We start from the raw sequence: 20,443 nt of genomic DNA, 5'->3' as shown, positions 1-20,443 counted from the left end.
AGCTCTGACCAGGAAGTCAACAGTTCTGTACAGCAATCTGCAGAGGTTTCAGAAATGTGGCACAAATATTTGAATTGGATCATAAGAGATATACGCATCTTAACAAGTAGAAAAAGAAAGAGCAATATTTTAGGTTGAAATGGTACTATAAGTGATCCAGAAAGAGCTTACACAAGGCATCTTTAAGAACGCAGAGCCTATCTATTTGATATTATCTATTTACATTTGGTCTGCTGCATGCGTTTATTTCTGCATTGGTAAGCACAGTAATACACACAATTCAAGTCATTGGATCAACAGCAATCTTAAAGATCAGCATTTTCTTTCATCCTATCTATCTCAGACTGATTGAGTAAAATCAACCAATTTGTACAAATAAATGAAGGAAAAGTTCAAAGAGCCTCATTTTGAGCTTTTAAAATTCTCCCCACAAAGTTCAGGCTGAGGTCAATTTGCTAATGTGTAACTGCCTTTTCCCACTGCCTCTAGCCAACTTCACATTACATATTTTAGGTGCACACACTAAGTCCTCATCAGTTTTATCCTTTTCAGCTCCAAGTTAATTTTTGACCTTCTCATATTTTCATGTTTCTTTCTATTCTTATATATCCATCACTATGCTGAAGATTTTTCTCTGCCATTGTTTTCAAATAAGTTATCAGAATATGAAAGCTAAGAAATGAATGTTTTCTTTCATCCCTTGCTACTTTTTCTTGACAAGTAAAGCCATGTCAAGTATGGTGCTTCATCACCATTATTGGTATTTTGTGAACTCCTTGAGAGCAGTAATTAGGACATGCCAAGAACAGTTCACCTGACCATCTTTCCCTACTAAGAAACAGCTCTGGTCCTTCAATTCCCTCAGTGAGGCCAGGCAATAGGTAGGTGTGGATGTTAGCAAAAGGTAGCGCCAAAAAGGTGACTTAGACAAAAATGACAACATTTCCAACTAGTCCAAGGATAAAGTAATTGTGAGTCCTGGTAGAAGTGACTGTTTCCAGATTCAGAGAGGTAAGACTAAGGTAATCTGTAGTCAGAGAAGAGATGAAGTAGAGGAAGGACATGGCTTTATACTGGACCTTGGAGTTCTTGTTTCTACTGAGTTCCAACTCTGAGGAGTAGACATGATAATGGCAAGCAGAACTCCATTAGATGTTTCTGAAAACAAGGATACTGGCATTTGAGACACAGGCACCCAGATCCTAATATATCCCTCAACACTTACAAGTGTGTGCTTATAGGACCCTATAACAAATGTGCATATATTACCAGTTGTCATGAGGCAGAATATGTTCTACAGACAAATACCTTTGGACTCTTGTTTGTTTTTGAGATCACATTTTTTAGTTTACATTGTGGGCAAAGGCTTAATAAAGAACCCAATAAATGAGAGGTGAAAAGATGATATTTCATCAAAAAATAAGCAACAGTTTGCGTTAAGCAAACAAAAGGATTCTTTGTAAGTTCTTTAAAAACCTATATTTTCCAATATTTTGTTATAAAAGTACATTAAAACACTTTCCCAAATATGGATATGAAATGCTTTTTGCATAGAGTATCTTTGAGAAATTATAGCATAAACATAACTCACAAAGCAATGTTCAATATTTAGAGTTTGCTATTACCATGGATTCCCCTCACTACAAAATAGGTCTAAGAAGGAGATCGTTTGTCCAGTGGGCACATAAAATGAAGTTTATACCATTTCAACTGGCTGCTTCCTGCCTTACCCATGTCGGCACCTTGATCTGCACATTTATTTGTTGCTCAGGGTTAACTATCTGACTTCAGTAGCATCCTCGGAGCGTAGTAGCACAGTCCTATAGGGAGCTACATGATCCATAAGGTGATGCAGATTGTTACTAAACAGCAATTCTGTTCTTATAGCTGGTGCATAATATATACACACAAAGCCCATCAAAGTCAGCTTGTTGGTGTTTTATACTGTTTTACATTTATTATAATAGAATTGTAGCATCTATATTAATGAACATAATGTGCAAAGAGTGTGGAAGTAGCTTAGCTAAATACTATTCAGTCTTGGAAACGTAAAGATCATTAGTATCACTGAGTATCCTCCTTTTGTGGACAAATTATGGATGCCTGCCATCAGTGCCTGCTGTTTTCCTGTGTTGCTGTGTCTAAGCACCAGTGAGCAGCTGCTGGCAGTAAAACTCTTTCTGGTTTTCCTTCACAGACAGCGTGGAAGATGAGCTGGAGATGGCCACCGTCAGACATCGACCCGAGGCCCTTGAGCTTCTGGAAGCCCAGAGCAAATTTACTAAGAAAGAGCTTCAGATTCTTTACAGAGGATTTAAGAATGTAAGAAATTTCTTTTTCACTTACTTTCCTATAGTTCTCAAAACAGCATTGAAATGTGAGAGGAAGGGGAGGGGGTGCCTACAATCCACAAGAGTTCTTTTACAATGCATTTCAAACTGCTCTGTCTTACATATGAATACAGTCATATCCACTGGGACTGTGATTGACCATGGCGCACCAATGCAGGTATAGTGTAGTTCCCCACTACATCAGGATGAGTTCTTTAAAAGGTTCACTTGATTCAGTCCTTAGTTAGGATTTCTTTTATTTTTGTTTTTCACCTACATTGACATCATTTCAGTAAGGTTCAATTGTTTCTTCACTGTTTACCTATGCTTGCCTTGAGTGGCAAATTGGGACCCATCAAGGAACTCTATTCCTAGCGCTGAAGAAAGAGTGCTATAGTTTGTAGCAGATGATGCTGCCAGTGACTCTACATCACAGGAATCTATAGGCAGCATCAGGTTCTCTGTGTGTGTACCCTACCTCCTTGGGGAAACATCAGCCAAAGGATTCATAGAGACAGTGTGTTTAACCTAGCAGTCTAATCAATACACACTCTTGCTGAATACTTCATATGAACTCAGTTTCAAGTCAGATGCTGCAGGTTATTAAAAAGCCAGGGAGGATGTACTCCTGTTTCGAGGAACTAATGGTCAGAATTGGGAAAGCTTTCAAACATGTGTATATTGATGCTATGCCAAGTCAACATTCATTTTGTTCTTAGCATTTGTAAACCTAAGGAACTATAGGTGTTTACAATTAAGTTGCTTTTATTCCTTCCTATACCCACCCCTAAAGAGCTCAATTTCCATAAGTAGAAGTCTAGAATGGCCAAAAATCTCTCTTAAATCCAGCACGTCCAAATATAGTCACTTGTAACTGGGGTCTTAGTCCAACCTCATGGAGACAGACATGAAACTCTGCCTCTTCTTCAATGTCCACAACAGAAATTCAGAGAATGTGTAACTCTCACTGACTTGGAAGAATATTTTTATAGGGTTTCATCAAGCATCTTGCACACAACCTTCCACAACCTCTCAGGCTTTATCCTATTTCTGCTTTTCAACCGTCTCCTTTTCCCGGACTTTATAATTGTTTTTGCTCTGCAGTATGCAGGATAACTTACTTAACCTTGGTCATCTTCTAACACCCAGGACTTCGTGGTGGTACACTAGGATAGGGGAGGTTATAATAGAGATGGTTGCCCACCAACCACAGACAGGATTCTGATTAAAAAGAATCTTGATATGTGATTAAGATTATACTTACAAATAAACATGCATGAAGAGACAGGACTCTGAGGACTCAGGATTATTACCTGTGCCTATTTTAAAGCGAATTGCAGGCTTCGGAGAGAGCGAGCACTGTAGCAAAGAAGCTGCACTGACCACTGGCAGCAGTGACTCTGAGCAGCAAGGATGTGCAAGGAAAGGAGGTATAAAAGGCTAAATCTGGGCCAACAGTTAGTCCCCAAAAAAGTTAATCCCAAAACACAATAAAATTTAAAACATATCCAGGTGAAAATCTAAAGTCTTTGTACTAAATCAGGTAGCTTGCAATAAATAAATTTCATTTCTTCTTGACATTGGGTTGTGCATCAGATATAAAATGGATATCAACTGAAGAAGTGCTTAATCCAACCTCCCTCATCCCCGTGAACCCTGACTGCTGCTATGTTACTATTTCACTGCCGTCACTGTAGTGTCTGTCCATTTGAGGTCCGGTTGCCTTTCATCCATTTGCTATAAATTGGACTCATGACGACTGCCATCATTAACCTTTGGAGCCAGCAGCTCTGCAGTATGTCTCATTCAAGTGGCACTTCACAATAAATTGCCCAGCTCCAAAGTCTACATTATTTGCTTTCTTTTCTTTTATTTTTTTGCCTATGTATTCGTTTTCTCCTTTTCTTCTTCTCTGTTCCCTACTTGTTTTCTTTCTTCTGTTCCTACCCTCCTGACCCCACTTCTATTACTTTACTGCTCCTACTTCTCCCTCCTTTTTTCACCTGTTTATTCCTCTGGTAAATTTTTGTAGCATTTTTGCCGCTCTTCTCATTCCTTCTCTCTTCTCTATGCTTTTTCCTCTTCTCTCTCTACACTGCTATCTCTTTTTTCTCCTGCCCCACCCTCCTCCATGAGATAAATTTCCATCAGACTAGAAGGTGCCCAAAGCATATTTGTAAAGTAAAGGACATCCTAGTTTTCTCAAAAGACATTAATCAGTGTCTCTTATAATCAAAAAAAGTGTGACCTTTTATTTTTTCTTCTAGTCAAATGCACAACTCTAATAAACATGCAAAAGAGACACTAAGGCTGTCAACAGCAGGCCCCTTTTACAGGATGGTGGAATTTTGAAAGGCTTCCATCAGATAAAGTAAACAAACTGCCCCAGGTTTCCTGAACACCAATTATCTCAAAGCCCTTCAGATAAAAGAATCATTTCCTTGGAAATAGTTGCAATATTCATCTTTAAGGAAACCTTTTAAAACCCTCCATATTTTGATTAAAAGGATAAGCCATTCATCAACATCTTAGAATAGTCACACTTGTAGGGAAGTGGCTGTTTGCTAGATCTCCTGCAAGGAGAGATTACCAGAGACCCCAGGTTTTTCCCATACGTTGTCTTTGACAGCATCCCCTCTGATATTCAGCATAGATTGTTCATATAAATGGGTAATGGGAGAAAGGGAACATAGACCAATTTCTCATCCCCTCTCCCTGTGTCTCTGAGACAGCTGTGCATCCTTATTTCTCTTGCCACTTGTGGAGATGAGTCTCCTCGTGTGGGCAGCTGATAGAAATGGACAATGTGTGCAATGTCTATCATTGGAGCCTCAGGATCACCTGAATGGCTGAATACATGGACTCGGCAGGGCCTAGTCTGAAAGATTATGTCTTAGTATGTACATTAGTCCATTTTCTATTACTATAAAACTACCTACCTGAGGGTAATTTTATAAAGAAAAAAGGCTTATGTGGTTCACAGTTCTGGAGGTTAAAGGATAAGATACAAGCATGAGCTGGACTCCACTGAGGACCTCATGGTACATGTAAGAGTGAGAGAATATTGCTAAACCAGAAGCCAGAGACTGATTGCAGGTTCTTTCTTGCTATTACAAAACCTCACTAATCATGAGAGCTTGGGGATTACGTAAGATCTACCTATATCCCTTTTGCAGTGGTTCCTCCTGTAACCTGAAGACCTCCCACTAAGCCCCACCTCTTAAAGATTATGCATGATCTTCCAACAATGCCAACTGGGGACCAACTTTCCAATACATGAACACTTGGGATACAAACCATAAGTAGACCAAAGCAGTATGTGTGGGACTGGGCCACAGTATTTACATTTCTTGTAAATTCCCAGGTGATGCTAATGCTGCTGGTCTAGGGACCATACTTTGAGAATCACTTGTGTAGTGCAGACATCATAATCTTGATGTCATTCATACTTGGGTGAATATCTTAGTTGTTCAGGCCCCTCTGAGTCAGTGAATGTGTCTTTGTCTCAATAAATTTTACATTGATAACTCCATTGCATTTTTAATAATTCATTTATTTGGAAGTCGGAGTTACACAGAGAGAGAAGGAGAGAAAGAGGTCTTCCATCCGCTGGTTCACTCCCCAATTTGCTGCAATGGCAGAGCTGTGCCGATCTGAAGCCAGGAGCCAGGAGCTTCTTTCAGGTCTCCCACATGGATGCAGGAGCCCAAGGACTTGAGCCATCTTCTACTGCTTTTCCAGGCCATAGCAGAGCGCTGGATCAGAAGTGGAGCAGCCAGGACTCAAACCAGTGCCCATATGGAATGCTGGCACTGCAGGTGGAGGATTAACCCACTGTACCACAGTGCTGGTCCCTTAATAAATATAATAAGCATGACATTCAAGAAAAGTAAGTGAAGTTATTGTGGTCCCAAATGGTCAGCCTTAATTATGTGTTCCATTCAAATGGGGCAGTCATGACTGGCCTAAATAGTTCCCAGGCAGTGTCTTGGGCATTGGACTCCCTCATTATGTATTAGAAAACTTGCAGAAAGATACAAATTATTATCTACAGATCAGCAGTCTCAAACTTAGCTGTGTGTTGCAATCATCCAGGGAGCTTTAAAATTCTGAAATGGTTGGAAATCTGTTCCACGATGCTGATGTATCTACTTTCAGCAAAAGCTTCAGCATCAGGATTTAAAAATCTTTTAGGCAATTAAAATGTGAAGCCACGACTGAGGACCACTGAACTAGATGTATCTGATCTATGCGGTGCTTCTGTCACACAAAAAGAATCGACTGAACTGTGATGAGCTCTACAATGCCAAATACCAACGACTAGACTGGCTGCACTGGAACCTCATGAGGTCTTCGATGGATGGAGTGCATGTGTGTACGTAGAGGGTGGGGCACTGCTCTTATCTCAGATGATTTTTGATTTATCTAACTCTGGGGTGATACTCAGGAATCCAGATTTCTTTAAATTCTGAATTTCAGTGTTTTTTTTTAATACCACATTATAATAGCAAACATAAAGCCACACTGAGAACCACTAACCTAGAAGGTCATGAAAAGATCTACATGATTGGTAAACTTTCTTTGCTGTTCTTTTCAAAATCAAGTGCAACTTGAGCTCAGTTGAAGGTGGTCATGAGTGGTCTACTGGGGCATGAAGTTTAAATATGGTGAAGCTTCTTTTTTCTTTCATTAATAACTTATACCCCATTTTCTTTTTAAAGGCACAAGTTGAGAGACTCCTGCACATTAGATGCCTAACTCTTTGCTCTCTGTAATTTTCTCCAATTTTTTTTTCTTAAAGATTTATTTTAGTTTTTTTGAAATAGTTACAGAGAGATGTGGAGGTAGAGGTCTTCTATCTTCTGGTTCACTCCCCAAATGGCCACAATGGCCAGACCTGAGCTGATCCAAAGCCAGGAGCCTCTTCTGGGTCTCCCATACAGATGGAGGGGCCCAAGGACTTGGGCCATATTCTACCGTTTGCCCAGGCCACAGCAGAGAGCTGGATCAGAAGAGGAACAGCCGGGACTCAAACCGGCACCCATATGGGCTGCCGGCACTGCAGGCCAGCGTTTTAACCTGCTACACCACAGTGCCAGTCCCTTCAATTTTTATTTTAATGCTTTGAATTACAACAGGTCAAATTCTCCATTAGATTCAAATACATTATTAAGGCATCATTTTAATACATCTCAAGGTCCTTTTTACCAAAATGTATTAGGTGTTAGGATTTAAACAAAAAATAAAATGTTTGTTCCAGTTTTCTATTGCTGTGTAACAAATTATCACATACTTAGTGGTTCTTTCAATTAATTTATTTCAAAGTTTCAAGGGGAGTCAAGAATTTTCTTACCTGGGTCTACAGAGTAGAGTATTACCAGGCTACAACCGAGGTGTTGGTTGAGCGACATTTCCTTTTGGATTCCGAGGTCATCTTTGAAGCTCACGTGGTAGTTGACAGAGTTCAGTTTCTTGTGGGTGTGCATATGAGATCTGCACTCTGTTGCCACCTGTCAGCCCGAGGCTACTCAGCTCCTGGAGGGTGCCCATGGTCCCTTGTCGTGTGGCCCTCTCACACGCTGTCTCAAACGTGGCAGCTCGCTTCCTCAAAGCTGGCAAGTGAGAGCATCAGTTTGCTAAAGCGCAGTCTTGTGTAATGAAACCTATTTGCCGGCGTGGCTTCTCATCCCTTCACTTTTGAAGAACTTCGTGCTCAGGATGAAAAGGCTTAACAAAGCTGTGGCTCTTGACAGGTGCGGGGCATAGCATTCCATAAACCTCTTGGGATGCCCATGTCTCATATGAAAGTACCTGGGTTTGATTCCCAGTTCCAGCTCCTGACTCAAGCTTCCTGCTAAGGTAGCTGCTATGAGACTGCAGGTGATAGCTCAAGTACCTGGTCCCTTCCTGCTATCGGGGAAACCTGAACTGAGTTCAGGCTCCTGGTTTTAGCCTGACCCAGCCTGAGTGTTCCAGGCATTTGGAGATGGAACTAGCAAATGAGAGCTTGTGCATGTGTATTCATTCATACTCTTATTCATTCCCTCTCTCCCTCTCTCCCCCTTCCTCTTTGTCTCTCTCTTTCTACTCTCTTTGCCCCTCAGAGAACTTTTTAAAAAATTAAATGAATAAATACATGTGTGATGCATTGGGATTCCCTGTAGGGTATGGTTTGTACAGAGGCAGAGACCCTTATAGAATGAAGCAGCTGAGTTTAATCTGGGGTCACCTCTCTAGCACAGTGGGTCCCCAACTTAAGTGGTTTATCTGTTCTGAGCATCTCTCAGGCCATAGGAATTCTACCAAAAACAGAAAATATTTCCTTGATTTCTGCAAGAGTTTAACACTCTGGTCAAGGAACCAGCAAGAGATGAGGATTCCGTGATAAAACTTCCTAAATTACTTGAGAAAGTCTGCACTAAGAACTTTAAAACTAGGTGAGGGAAGTTTAAGATGAAATTTTAGGGGTCTACCATTTTGATGAAAAGTGCTACATAAAAATCACCAATTCTCATGTAGGCTGGGGAGGGATAGAGAGGAAATTTGGCACATGCATGGAAATGAGTAGGCTATGGTGGTTAGGAGAGAGAAACACTGCCTACTGTAGAAGGCAGCTGCTCTTTTGCCTTGAGCCCTCAAACTATTCTTGAGGAGGGTTTTTGTGGGCTCATTATGTGATCTTCAGTAACTTGCTCCATCCCTGTCAGCTTCTGTCTTCCTGTCAGCAAATTAGGGATTGGGATCTTCCCTTCCAACGATTAAAAGGGGGTAATAATTGGTTTTGTTCAGTTTTTGAAAGGCTCAGATAAAAGATCTTCCCTAAGTGCAATTATTCATTACTTAGAATCAAGGTATTAAAAGAGAATTTAAATGCTATTTCCTATTCACTAGAAGTTTCCTGTCGTATTTCTAAGAAGCAAGGCCTCCTAAGGAGAAGGTTTTCTATGGATCTAAGCAGTTAACTTGCTTTCCTTAGAACTTCCAAGGACTGACACAGCTCAAAAACCTTGTTGGTTCAAGCCTCAAAATGCTGTTTCCTAACTTGGGCAGGTAGCATAGCTTTTTCAGACCTCAGGTTCTCTTTTGAAGATTCAGGATATTTTAAAAAATGATTTATTTGTAAATGCAGAGTGACAGGGAGGAAGAGAGAGAGAGATCAATCTTCCATTCACTGGTTCACTCCCCAAATTCCCACAATCACGAGGGCAAGGCCAGGCCAAAGCCAGGAACCCAGAACTCTGTCCGAGTCTTTGAAATGGTAGGCAGGAGTCCAAGTACTTGGGCTATCATCCACTGCATTCCCAGGTACATTAACAGGAGCAGGATCAGATATACAAAGTCTGGGACCCGAACTTGAGCTCTGATGTGAGAGGCTGGCATCTCAGCTGATGGCCTAAACTGCTCTGCCACAACACCACTCCTAAAGATCAAAGATATGAATACCCATGTGCATGAGAGGATGAATAGAAAGCTTACATATAATACCTGTGATTTACAGAACTGTCAATAGATGTAGCCCTTCACTTCCTTCTTGTCATTCTCAGGACGGAAGTCACTAAAATTTGTGACAAAGACTTGTGATTCCCTCTGGATGTTTGTGCCCTGAATATCAGTTTATGTCCCATATATTTTATGGCATCCAGATGTTTTGTCTTTTTTTTTAAATTTTAAACTAATGAAATGTCACACTAAATCTTTGTATGATTATATAGAAGAATACACACTAAAATTTCCAAGTGTCCTTTTTACAGTAAACCTTACTCCACCTTGCTGGAGGTATCATTCTCATTTTTTTTAAAGATTTATTTATTTATTTGAAAGTCAGAGTTACACAGAAAAGGGGAGGCAGAGAGAAGGAGAGGCCTTTCATCTGCTGCTTCACTCTCCAACTGGCTGCAACGGCTGGAGTTGCGCCAGTCTGAAGCCAGGAGCCAGGAGCCTCTTCCTGGCTTCCCAAGTGGCTGCAGGAGCCCAAGGAATTGGGCCATCTTCTACTGCTTTTCCAAGCCATAGCAGAGAGCTGCATTGGAAGTGGAGCAGCTGGGACTTGAACCAGCGCCCATAAAGGTTGCCGGCACTGCAGGCAGCAGCTTTACCCGCTATGCCACAGTGCTGACCCCCATTCTGATTCTTACAGTCATTTTTATGCAAACACATTCCTCTTTGTAGAGAGTCTTTGGACATGTCTGGATGGATAACACATGTATTCTACTAATTATTTTTACGTGATGATTAGCAATTGTGAGGATTGAATTTGATTTTAAGCATTTCCACATTGGCCAGGAGTCTTCTGTGGTTGGACATGGTGAACCAATCCATGGTCTCGTGGGTGGTTCACTCGGCCATCTCTTGTTTCTGTGGGAATCCCTGTGGGCAGGGCAGCGCTGCCACACTGCTATTCTGCTCCACTCTGCTTCCAAAGAGGAACTTCCCTGTGAAGGGCTGTAGAAAACCACTTCTCCTCTGCCCACTCTTTCCCTCAAAAACATAAAATAAAGAACTCAGGAAAAGGGAAATGAGAATAGACTGAGAATCCTCATTTTGGCCTATTTCTGCCTAATTTATGATCATGCCTCAAGCTGAATTCATCTTGATGTTCCCCACAGCTAATTCTAGGCACCTGGCCCACTGTAGTGCTCAAACCTTTTTTGGAATGAAAGAATCCAGCCCTGATCACAGATAAAAGTCATCTTGATCACCCATATGATGCCTGATGTTTCAAGTAGCTTTTACTTTCTACTTTCTTTTAAAGATTTATGTATTTATTTGAAAGGCAGAGAGAGAAAGAGAGAAATGTTCCATTTGCTTGTTCACTCCCTGAATGACCCCGACTGCTGACACTGGGCCAAACTGAAATCTGTATCTCTATCTGTACCCATCTGTATCTCCCACATTGCTGGCAGCGTACCTGGGCCACCTTTTGCTGCTTTCCCAGGTACATTAGCCGGTAGCTGGATGGGAAGTAGAGTAGCCAGGACTCAAACAGGCACTTCCATATGGGATACTGGCATCATAAGTGGTGGATAACCCACTGTGCCGCAATGCGAGCCCCAACTTTTACTTTCATTAAATGAAATAAGTTCATAGCATATTCAGCTCATCATCTTTATCTTCCAATTCAGCCCTTTTTCAGTAACAGCAACCTTCATATCACATTCGTGTACAAACCTAGCATCTTTCCATACTCTGCTGTAGAAACCCCCTGCGTGTAATTAATCCTCAAGTTCCAGTCTTCAACTCTCACCTCTACCTCTTCCTTTCCCTCTCCACTGCCCTGCCCCTCACATGCTGCTACCATTTCTCCCTGCATGACTGCAATGGCCCAGTTTCTTTCTCTTTAGTCTTGTTTTCCTAAAGATAAAGGATCCTATCAGTTCCTACTTAAAATCAGTTAGTGATTTGCCGTAGTCATTAGAGGCGAGACCCCCATAGTCTTGTATATTTACCTAACAAATATTTGTTGAGCACCTATTATTGGTCAGCCTGTGTAAGGTGTTCTCTGTGCTACGGTGACCCAGCCAGCTGTGGCTTAGTTTTGCAGTCTTACCTGGCACTAGTGCCTATTACCACTTCTCCAACACGAGAATCCACCTGCAGCCAACGTGCTTCCCTCTGTAGGGTCTTAACCTGTACTTTTCCACCTGTAAGAAATGTTCCCCACAACTCCCTTCTCCTCCTCAGGCAAACCCTGGCATCTTCTCCACATCTAAGCTTGGACTTTCTGTCAACAGATATTTTTTCCACTGTTCCCCCTGAGGGCTGAGTTTGGGTCCATCACTGTATTAAGTATTTAGGATGTGCTCATTTTTTTTTTAATATTTATTTATTTAAAGTCAGAGTTACACAGAAAGAGGAGAGGCAGAGAGAGAGAGGTCTTCCATCTGATGGTTTACTCTCCAATTGGCCGCAACGGCCAGAGCTGCGCTGATCTGAAGCCAGAAGGCAGGAGCTTCTTCCAAGTCTCCCACGTGGGTGCAGGGGCGCAAGCACTTGGGCCATCTTCTACTGCTTTCCCAGGCCGTAGCAGAGAGCTGGATTGGAAGTGGAACAGCAGGGTCTCGAACCTGCGCCCATATGGGATGCTGGCACCGCAGGCCAGGGCGTTAACCCACTGTGCCATAGCGCTGGCCCCTAGGATATGCTGATTTTAAGATTGGTCATATCTTTTAAAGTTTATATTCTAGTTGGGGGTAGTGAAAAGCAATAAATAAATTTTTACATAAGTAAAAGTCTGGTGATGATTAGAAGGATGAGGACACTTGTTAGTGCAGTGAAGTAGAAGAGACAGCTTCTTTAGAGGGAGAGTGTAGAAAAAGGGAGGTGGCATTTCATTGTGTTGAGGGTATTGAAAAGGACAGAGGCATATGAAGATAGAGGGAAGACTTTCCAGGAGAGAGAATAAACAAAAAACCTTGGGCAAGAGTCAGGCTAGGGTGGCTGGAGCCAGGAACATTGTTTTGACTTTGCTCTAAGAGTATTGAGAAACTACTGTTTGTAAAATGTCCAAGACAATAGGCAGTATTAATTTTTAAAATATTGTTCTGGAAGGAGACTCTAAAGAAAATGGAGTATAGGAGGTCAAGTGCTATAGGGAGACTCTTTAGAAAGACAGGGAGGAATGTGGCTTAGTTTGTGGGAAGGTATGGGGATAGCAGTAGAGAAGACAAGAAATGTTGGGGCTGGAGAGAAATGTTGGTGGATACTGAGATAAATGGATATTTTGATGGTTTGGATTGATAGGTAAGTGACATTGAGAACTCAGAGTGATCTTGCAAAGTTTTGGGCTGCAGAGTTTTCTCTGACATCTCATAGAGGAAGTGTGAAGATTCTATGTGTTCCACATCACAGTACTTTTTGAGATATCCTCTTTACTTGTCATTTCCTTCCTTGTCTAAATGTGTCCAGAGGGCAGACACCCCACCGTATTACGACACCTTCTCTGTTATATGTCCTCAGCCCTATGAAATAGATTTTATGCACAGAAGGTGATCAATGGATATCTGTGAACGAATAAATTACCCCAAACAAACAAAAAAATCAGGAGCATCCCAGATAAAACCGTCATCTTGGTTATCTTCTCCCACCTTCCTGTTTTTAGTTCCCTCCACATGTACCTAGTAAAGTGTAAGATGTGTTAATTAGGTCCCTGGCAAGTAATCTAATGATAGGGGAAGTGAAAGTACATGACTCTCTTTGTAAAGAGACTTCACAGAATAGTTCAACACCTTTTAAAAAATTATTTGCAATTCAGGGTTACAGAGAGAAAGGGAGAGACAGAAGGAAAGAGATTTTCCATCCGTTACTTCATTCCCCAGATGGCTGCAAATGGCCAGAGCAGGGCCAGGCCAAAGCCAGGAATCAAGAAGTTCATGCAGGTCTCCCATATGGGTGGCACTGGGCCAGTTTCTGCTATTTCCAGGCCATTATCAGGGAGCTGTATTGGTCGTGGAGCAGCCAGGACACAAAACAGTGCCCATATGGGAAGCTGGCATCAAAAGCAATGGTTTTAGCCACCACACCACCACACCAATCCAGTTTAACTCATTTTGTTGGTTTTATGAAGTGCTATTCAAAAATATTAGTAGTAATCTCAAATGATAAGTAACGAATTCTTTGGTTCTATTTCAAGTATGTCCAGAGTTTTCATCTACTAGATCATCCCTGTCCTATATCACCCATCATATTTTTTTCTATCAATTGGATAGTTAAATCTCTGTAGCCTAAAAATTCTTTTTTGCCTTTGCAACATATTACAAAGATTATAAGAAAGAGTTTGGGTTGGTGGCACTCAGCACATCACCATACATACTAGTCAGACTTGCGTCACTGATGCATGGTGGCTATCAGCATGATTATCCCAGTGCCTTAAGTCAACAAAGGTTGGGAACAGAGTAAAGCCTCTGCTTAGCCCATTTATTGAGGCCACTTTTTCCAACTAGCAGTTTCATTCTTTAAAAAAAATGATTTAAAAGTCAGAGAGACAAGGAGAGAGATCTTCCTTTCTCTGGTGCACTCCCTAGATGGTCGCAATGACTAGCACTATGCCAGGGCAAAGCCAGGAGCTTCCTCCAGGTTTTCTGCATGGTGACATTTCCCAAAAACTTTGGCCATATTCTGCTGCTTTTCTCAGGCCATTAACAGAGAGCTGGAATGGAAGTGGAGCACCTGGGGCACAAACTAGTACCCATAAAGGATCCCAGGGTCGCAGGCGGTAGCTTAACCTGCTACACCACAATGCCAGCCAAGTAGTCCCATTATTATGGGTGGTATCCACATTTTCCATTGTGTTGTTTGCATCTGTTCTCCAGTTAAAAAGAGAGATGGAAAGGAAGAATGTGAGGCAGTTCATGGGACTATACAGGATTGGCAGAATCGCTTCTGCCCAACTTCTGCTGGCCAGAGTCAGTCATGTGGTCCTGTTTCGTTTTGAGGAAGGTTGAGAATTATAGAATTCCTATATGTTCAGCAAGAAAATAAAATCTATTTCCTTCAAATGAGAGAATGGCACAGAAGAAAGATATAACAAAGGTTTATAAGGTCTATCCCAAGGTTTGAGTATTTTCTAGGAGGACTTACAGGACTTAACAGCATATAATCATACTCACAACCATGATTTATTACAACAAAAGAATGCAAAACTAAATCTGTGAAGGGAAAAGGCACAGGTGGCAATATTTGTAGAAAACCTAATGCAAGCTTCCAAGAGTCTACTTAGTGGAGTCATCCGGGATGCGTTTAAGTACCCAAGCAATGAATCATTAGGAAACTTGTAAAAGGTTTTCTGCCAAAAAATTGTTAAGCATGCAGTGCCTAGCATCGAGCCAATGCCCAGACCCAAGAAGCCAAACAGTTGTTCAACAGAAGCCATTTTGTTTGCACAAATAACTTAAGTACAGTGAGATATTCTTATGAGAGGATAGTAGAAACTCCAAAATTCCAAGTTCCAGCCAACACCTTACAAGAGAACATTTCGAGGGCAGTAGACTCACACCTGCTGTTAACTCTTTAGCACAAAAGTGGTTGTATATTTTAGAGTAAAATTTATAATGTAGTTATATTCTGGTTGTAGTTACCTTGGGGAAAATACTTAATCTTTCTGGTCCCCATTTATCTATCTCATCTACAAAAAATAGAGAGAGAGCATCTCATAAATGCTTTGCCAAGATAAAATGGAAACACAGAGCACAGAACCTGTTTCATGATAACAATGAAAACATAGCTGCTATTGTTAATGCTCTTAGCATTGGCGTCTTCAGCACCATGGTTGCCATGCTGCTTCTCTGATTTGTCAGTGTTTGGAAGCTCTTCCTGAAGTTTTTTTCCCTTACTCTCAAACTTTGATTCACACTTTAAATAACAGAGTCTTCTCAAAATAAAGTTAGGAAATGCAGATTTGTTTTTAGCCCCACTAAGATTTTCCCAAGGGCAAAAATAGGTAATAATTTACTTCATTGTAGTTGATTTCATTCTGTCTCTTGAAATCCTGAAGAAACACAATAAATAGACCACAAAATTTGGGGTGGTTTGAAAGCTTAGGGAAATACAGAGATGTAGCCAATTTTCTGTATCAGCCCATGGAAAGGTAATACCTGTGCAAAGAAAAATTCCCTAGAAGCATTTCTAAAGATTCAGGCCAGTTCTAAAAATAAGGTCAAATTGTATTTTTTTTCACAAGTTACTAATCTGTTTGGTCCAGGCCGATGGGACAGTTCTGCTCCTATCAGGACCGCATTTAGGGTCCTGGTTCCGTCCAACATGTTTCCTGCTGTCACTTGACTAGAGTGTAGCTCCCATCTGTACTGTATCTACTGAGTCACTCTTATGCTTGTGCACTGAGGGAAGGCAAAGTAGCCATCATCTGGGGGCAAGTGTCCAGTGAGTTAAGTTAGAGATAACGGAAAGACACCATGTGTCCCTTTTACTCAAATTTAGTCACGTGGACCACATAAGGGTAATTGGGAAACACTTGCAAAAGTATACAAAAGAAGAAACTGGATTTGGCAAAACAGCCGGCCCTCTGCTGCAGTCAATAGTAGCTGCTTCTGCTGCATGTTTCTTGTGAATATTGTAAACATTTCCTAAGATTTGGATAGTGCTCTTGAAACATTTCAGCATGTCAACTAACGCTTCAAACTCAAATATCCCTTGAAGAATCAGCTTTCAAAAAATAACAAGTGTAAATACTTTGAGGCATCTCCTTCCTTTAGCACTGTGCACCAGAGCTGAATACCCAGCAAGTTCAAAGGCAGCTTCTTCCAAGAGACTTGTTAGTACTGCTTGTTGTACATGGAACTCAGTCTTCACAGCACAGACCCCTGCGCGCAGGGTGGTAGGGAGACCGCCGTGCAGGTGAACTTTAACAGTGTAACTCCCTCTCACTCTTTTGGACGAACCAAAGTGATTCACTAAAATGTGTCACTGGAAGCTCAATAAATAACTTTGAAATTTAGTACACGTTCATTAAAGAGCCTGCTGTATAGCTTTGGATGTTATGTGGCTACAACTAAAAACAAATCTGGAACTCCATTCATCACTACCCATTGCTGGCGGTGAACCTACTCTATAAAATCAGATCGTTTTCCATTTTTAAATTCCCACTTAAATGCATTCATTAATATAAGTCTAACTGGAAATTATTCCAGTCATCTTGAAAGCCATTCAAATCCTCATTAAAATGAAATGAATCCCCAAAACTTCAGATGTCATTTCAAAGCTATATTTGAGAAGGGTGTGTTTAACTGTAAGTCCTCTTATATTTGTGTTGATGAACTTAATATGAGAGAAATACAAAGGAAGAGAATGTCAAAGGAAAATAAAGAATCAGTATGTCCATTGCACATGGGCATGCACATTCTAGTGAATTACATTTAACATGTGATTTGTCTCCCATTGAATTTTAGAAGATTGAATAAATACTTTTTTAAAAAAATTATTTATTGAAAGGCAGAGTTAGAGAGGCATAGGCAGAGAGAGAGAAAGAGATCTTCCACCCACTGGTTCACTTCCAAACGGCCACAACAGCCATAGCTGAGCTGATCTGGAACCAAGATCCAGGAGCTTTTCCCAGTCTCCCACGTGGGTGCAGGGGCTCAAGGACTTGGGCCATCTTCTACTGCTTTCCCAGGCCATAGCAGAGAGCTGGATCAGAGCTAGAGCAGTTGAGACTCAAATTGGCCCCCATTTGGGATGCTGGCGTTGCAGGCGGCAGTCCTGAGTAAATACTTCTAGTTGCTAAATCCTTTCCATAAACGCATAATGATCTTTGATTGTTTGTTGAACTCCTAATATGTGCCAGGAAATTTGCTAGTATTGCATAAATATTAATGAAAAATAGAATTATCCTGAACTCATAGATGGTAGAGTCTAATGGTGGAAGCAAAATTTATTAAGTAAGGAGTGAAATAATTAAGAGCAAAGTACAACACCTGCAATGAAGACAAAGAGCAGGACCATGAGAAGAAACTCAGGTTGACACAGGAGACTTGGGGCGGTACGATGATAAATTTTATACGTCAGTTAGGCTACGCAGTGGTATTCAATTCTTTAATAAAATGCTAGCCTGGATGTCACTGTGAAGGTATTTTTCAGATGTGAGTAACATCTATAATCACTTTAAGCAAAGCAGACTATATCGATAATGTAAGTGGAACTCACTTTATCAACAGAAACTGAGGTTTCCCAGGAATGATTGACTTCTGCCTCAAGGTTGTCAAATAGAAATCTTGCCCAAGTTTTCAACCTTCCTCCTGTCCTACAGACTAAGGTTGGTCAGTCCTCACAGTCCCATGAGCAAGTTCTTAAAATGAATTTCAGAGGTAGATAGGTAGACATAGACTTAGATGGGCATACATGTAGACATAGATGTGCAAATACAGAGATATAAGTGTAGGTATAGAAATATGAGTGGGGGCTGGTGCTGTGGCACAGCAGGCTAAAGCCCTGGCATCCCATATGGGCGCCGGTTCTAGTCCTGGCTGCTCCTCTTCCAATCCAGCTCTCTGCTATGGCCTGGGAAAGCAGTAGAAGATGGCCTCAAGTCCTTCAGCCCCTGTACCTGCATGGGAGACCTGTGAGAAGCTCCTGGCTTCAGATCAGTGCAGCTCTGGCTGTTGCGGCCACCTGGGGAGTGAATCAATGGATGGAAGTCCTCTCTCTCTGTCTCTACCTCTCTCTGTAACTCTGTCTTTAAAAAGATTAAAAAAAAAAAAAAAAAGAAATATGAATAGATAGTCCATCAAATGTTTCTCTGAAAAACCCCGACTGAATCTTCAGCAGTTTGCGAATTTGAAGTTGTTAAAGCCAGAACTAAATAGAAAATGAGTTATTTAAAGAGCAAGGAAAAGTTACACCCTGTTGAAGAAGCAGCAAGACTAAAAGCCCTTAGGCAGGAATGGGATTGTAATATTCAAGGACCTTGTGGAAGTTAGCGTGACGAAATCACTATGAGGGCAAAAGTGAGATGAGACCAGTGGGCACGGGGTATGTCAGAGCCTTGCAGGCGAGATTTGACTCAGTGAGCAGTGAGAAGCCATTGACGGCTCAAGTAGTGAGTGCCAGGATCAATGTTTGTAAACAACAACTGTATTTGACAGGTAGTGGATTTTCTTATAAACAATGCGTAACGAAAGAATGGTAAGGAAAATACTGCAATATTATAGTAAAGACATGATGGTGCATTTGATTTAAAAATTGAAATAGTTAAAAGGTAAATAAGTGAAGTATTTAATGTACACTTTGGAAATAAAAACAGGAGTTTTTGACAAGTAGATTGAGCAAGTCCAGAAGAAAAACGCAGACAATGTAGACGATTTTAATATTTTAGAGTAAAGCAAATGGACAATTGTTATCATTTGTACTAAGATGCAGAAAAGTGGGTATGGGCAAAGTTGAGTGAAGTTGGGTGGTAGGACTTAGTGATCAGAGATGCAGGTTTAATGTTGTATAGTTTGATTCCAGTGGTTCAATATTTGACATATATTTATATAGAACTAAGAAGAGAATTTTGGGCTCAAAATATAAATTTAGAGTTATCAGCATAGATTTTATATACATTTATGTATATCTGCATAGTTATTAGCATGTAATCTATATATTTCTCTCTATATATAATACTTAAGGCAATATGATGGGATGATTACTAACATTTATACTAAAAGCAACCTACATTGAGTATACTTCATAGACCAGCTTTGTCCAAATCACTTTAGCAATAATTTAACCTCTTAACAGCACTATGAAAAAGATTTTTGTTGTTTGAAGACTAGAATGTAGGCACAAAATCCTTAAGAAGCCACCACACCAACGCCCCACCCCAAGAGTCATCGCTAAAACAAGGCAAGTCTAGCATTTGAACTAAGGAATATGACTTCTGGGTCTGCTGTAGGTGCTTCTTATCAATGAGAATGACTGAATTGAGGTGTTTTTGTTTGTTTGTTTGTTTGTTTTTTAACAAAGGTAATTCAGACTTTGAATATGGTAGCCTTGACATTCAGATCAGTAGAGAAGCAGCCAGAGAAGATAACAATGAGAGTGTGGTGTCACAGCCTAAAAACAAGAACCCTTCAAGAGTAGTCAATAATACTACAAGGCAAGTAAGTTGAGGACAGAGAAGGGACTCGCTAATGCTAAGCAATACAAACTCAGCCTGGCTAACAGGAGAAAAAGAAGCCCCTGGAAGGATCTAGGGCATCTCATGGAACCGAATGGAAGCAGTAGCACCTAAGCCTTCTAGGAGCGCTGTGCCTGGCAGGCTCCTAGTATTTGCTGAGGGATAAACTGTGATGAAGGCCACAGTATTTTTAGAATGACTACTGTGTCTGTGGAAAATATCCCCCAGTTTTCAGCCATGCTGAGTTCCTTTCAACTTCCTAATGAGTTATTTCCAGAGAAAGAACCAGATTCTGACATCTGCAGGAGGAATCCAGAGGACAAGGTGTTTGGCTGTGGCTGGGGGTAGGAAAAGAACTGGGAAGCACATCTCTTGCCCTCAGCACATGTGGAAAACCTTCCCTTCTTGTCCCAGCACCATGCATTGCTAGCATTCCCCACCCATTTAACAGTCTTAACAGGAGTCTGGTCCACAGGTAGCATTTTCACATTACTGCTAAAATCAT

General features: G+C 41.0%; 1 protein-coding gene across 7 annotated transcripts in view; it reads left to right on the top strand.

Moving 5' to 3' along the window:
* Nucleotides 1-20,443, top strand: part of KCNIP4 (potassium voltage-gated channel interacting protein 4) — a 1,213,489-nt gene that overhangs the window by 1,082,241 nt on the left and 110,805 nt on the right. For all 7 annotated transcript variants that reach the window (XM_051842102.2, XM_051842088.2, XM_070068103.1 and 4 more), the window contains one exon: nucleotides 2,198-2,322. In XM_051842102.2, coding sequence (XP_051698062.1) covers nucleotides 2,198-2,322 — 125 coding nt within the window. The remainder of the gene's footprint in view (nucleotides 1-2,197; nucleotides 2,323-20,443) is intronic.

This window comes from Oryctolagus cuniculus, chromosome 2 (genome assembly GCF_964237555.1).
Source record: "Oryctolagus cuniculus chromosome 2, mOryCun1.1, whole genome shotgun sequence".
Classification (NCBI taxonomy): domain Eukaryota; kingdom Metazoa; phylum Chordata; class Mammalia; order Lagomorpha; family Leporidae; genus Oryctolagus; species Oryctolagus cuniculus.
This window is presented reverse-complemented; position numbering and strand designations above follow the sequence as displayed.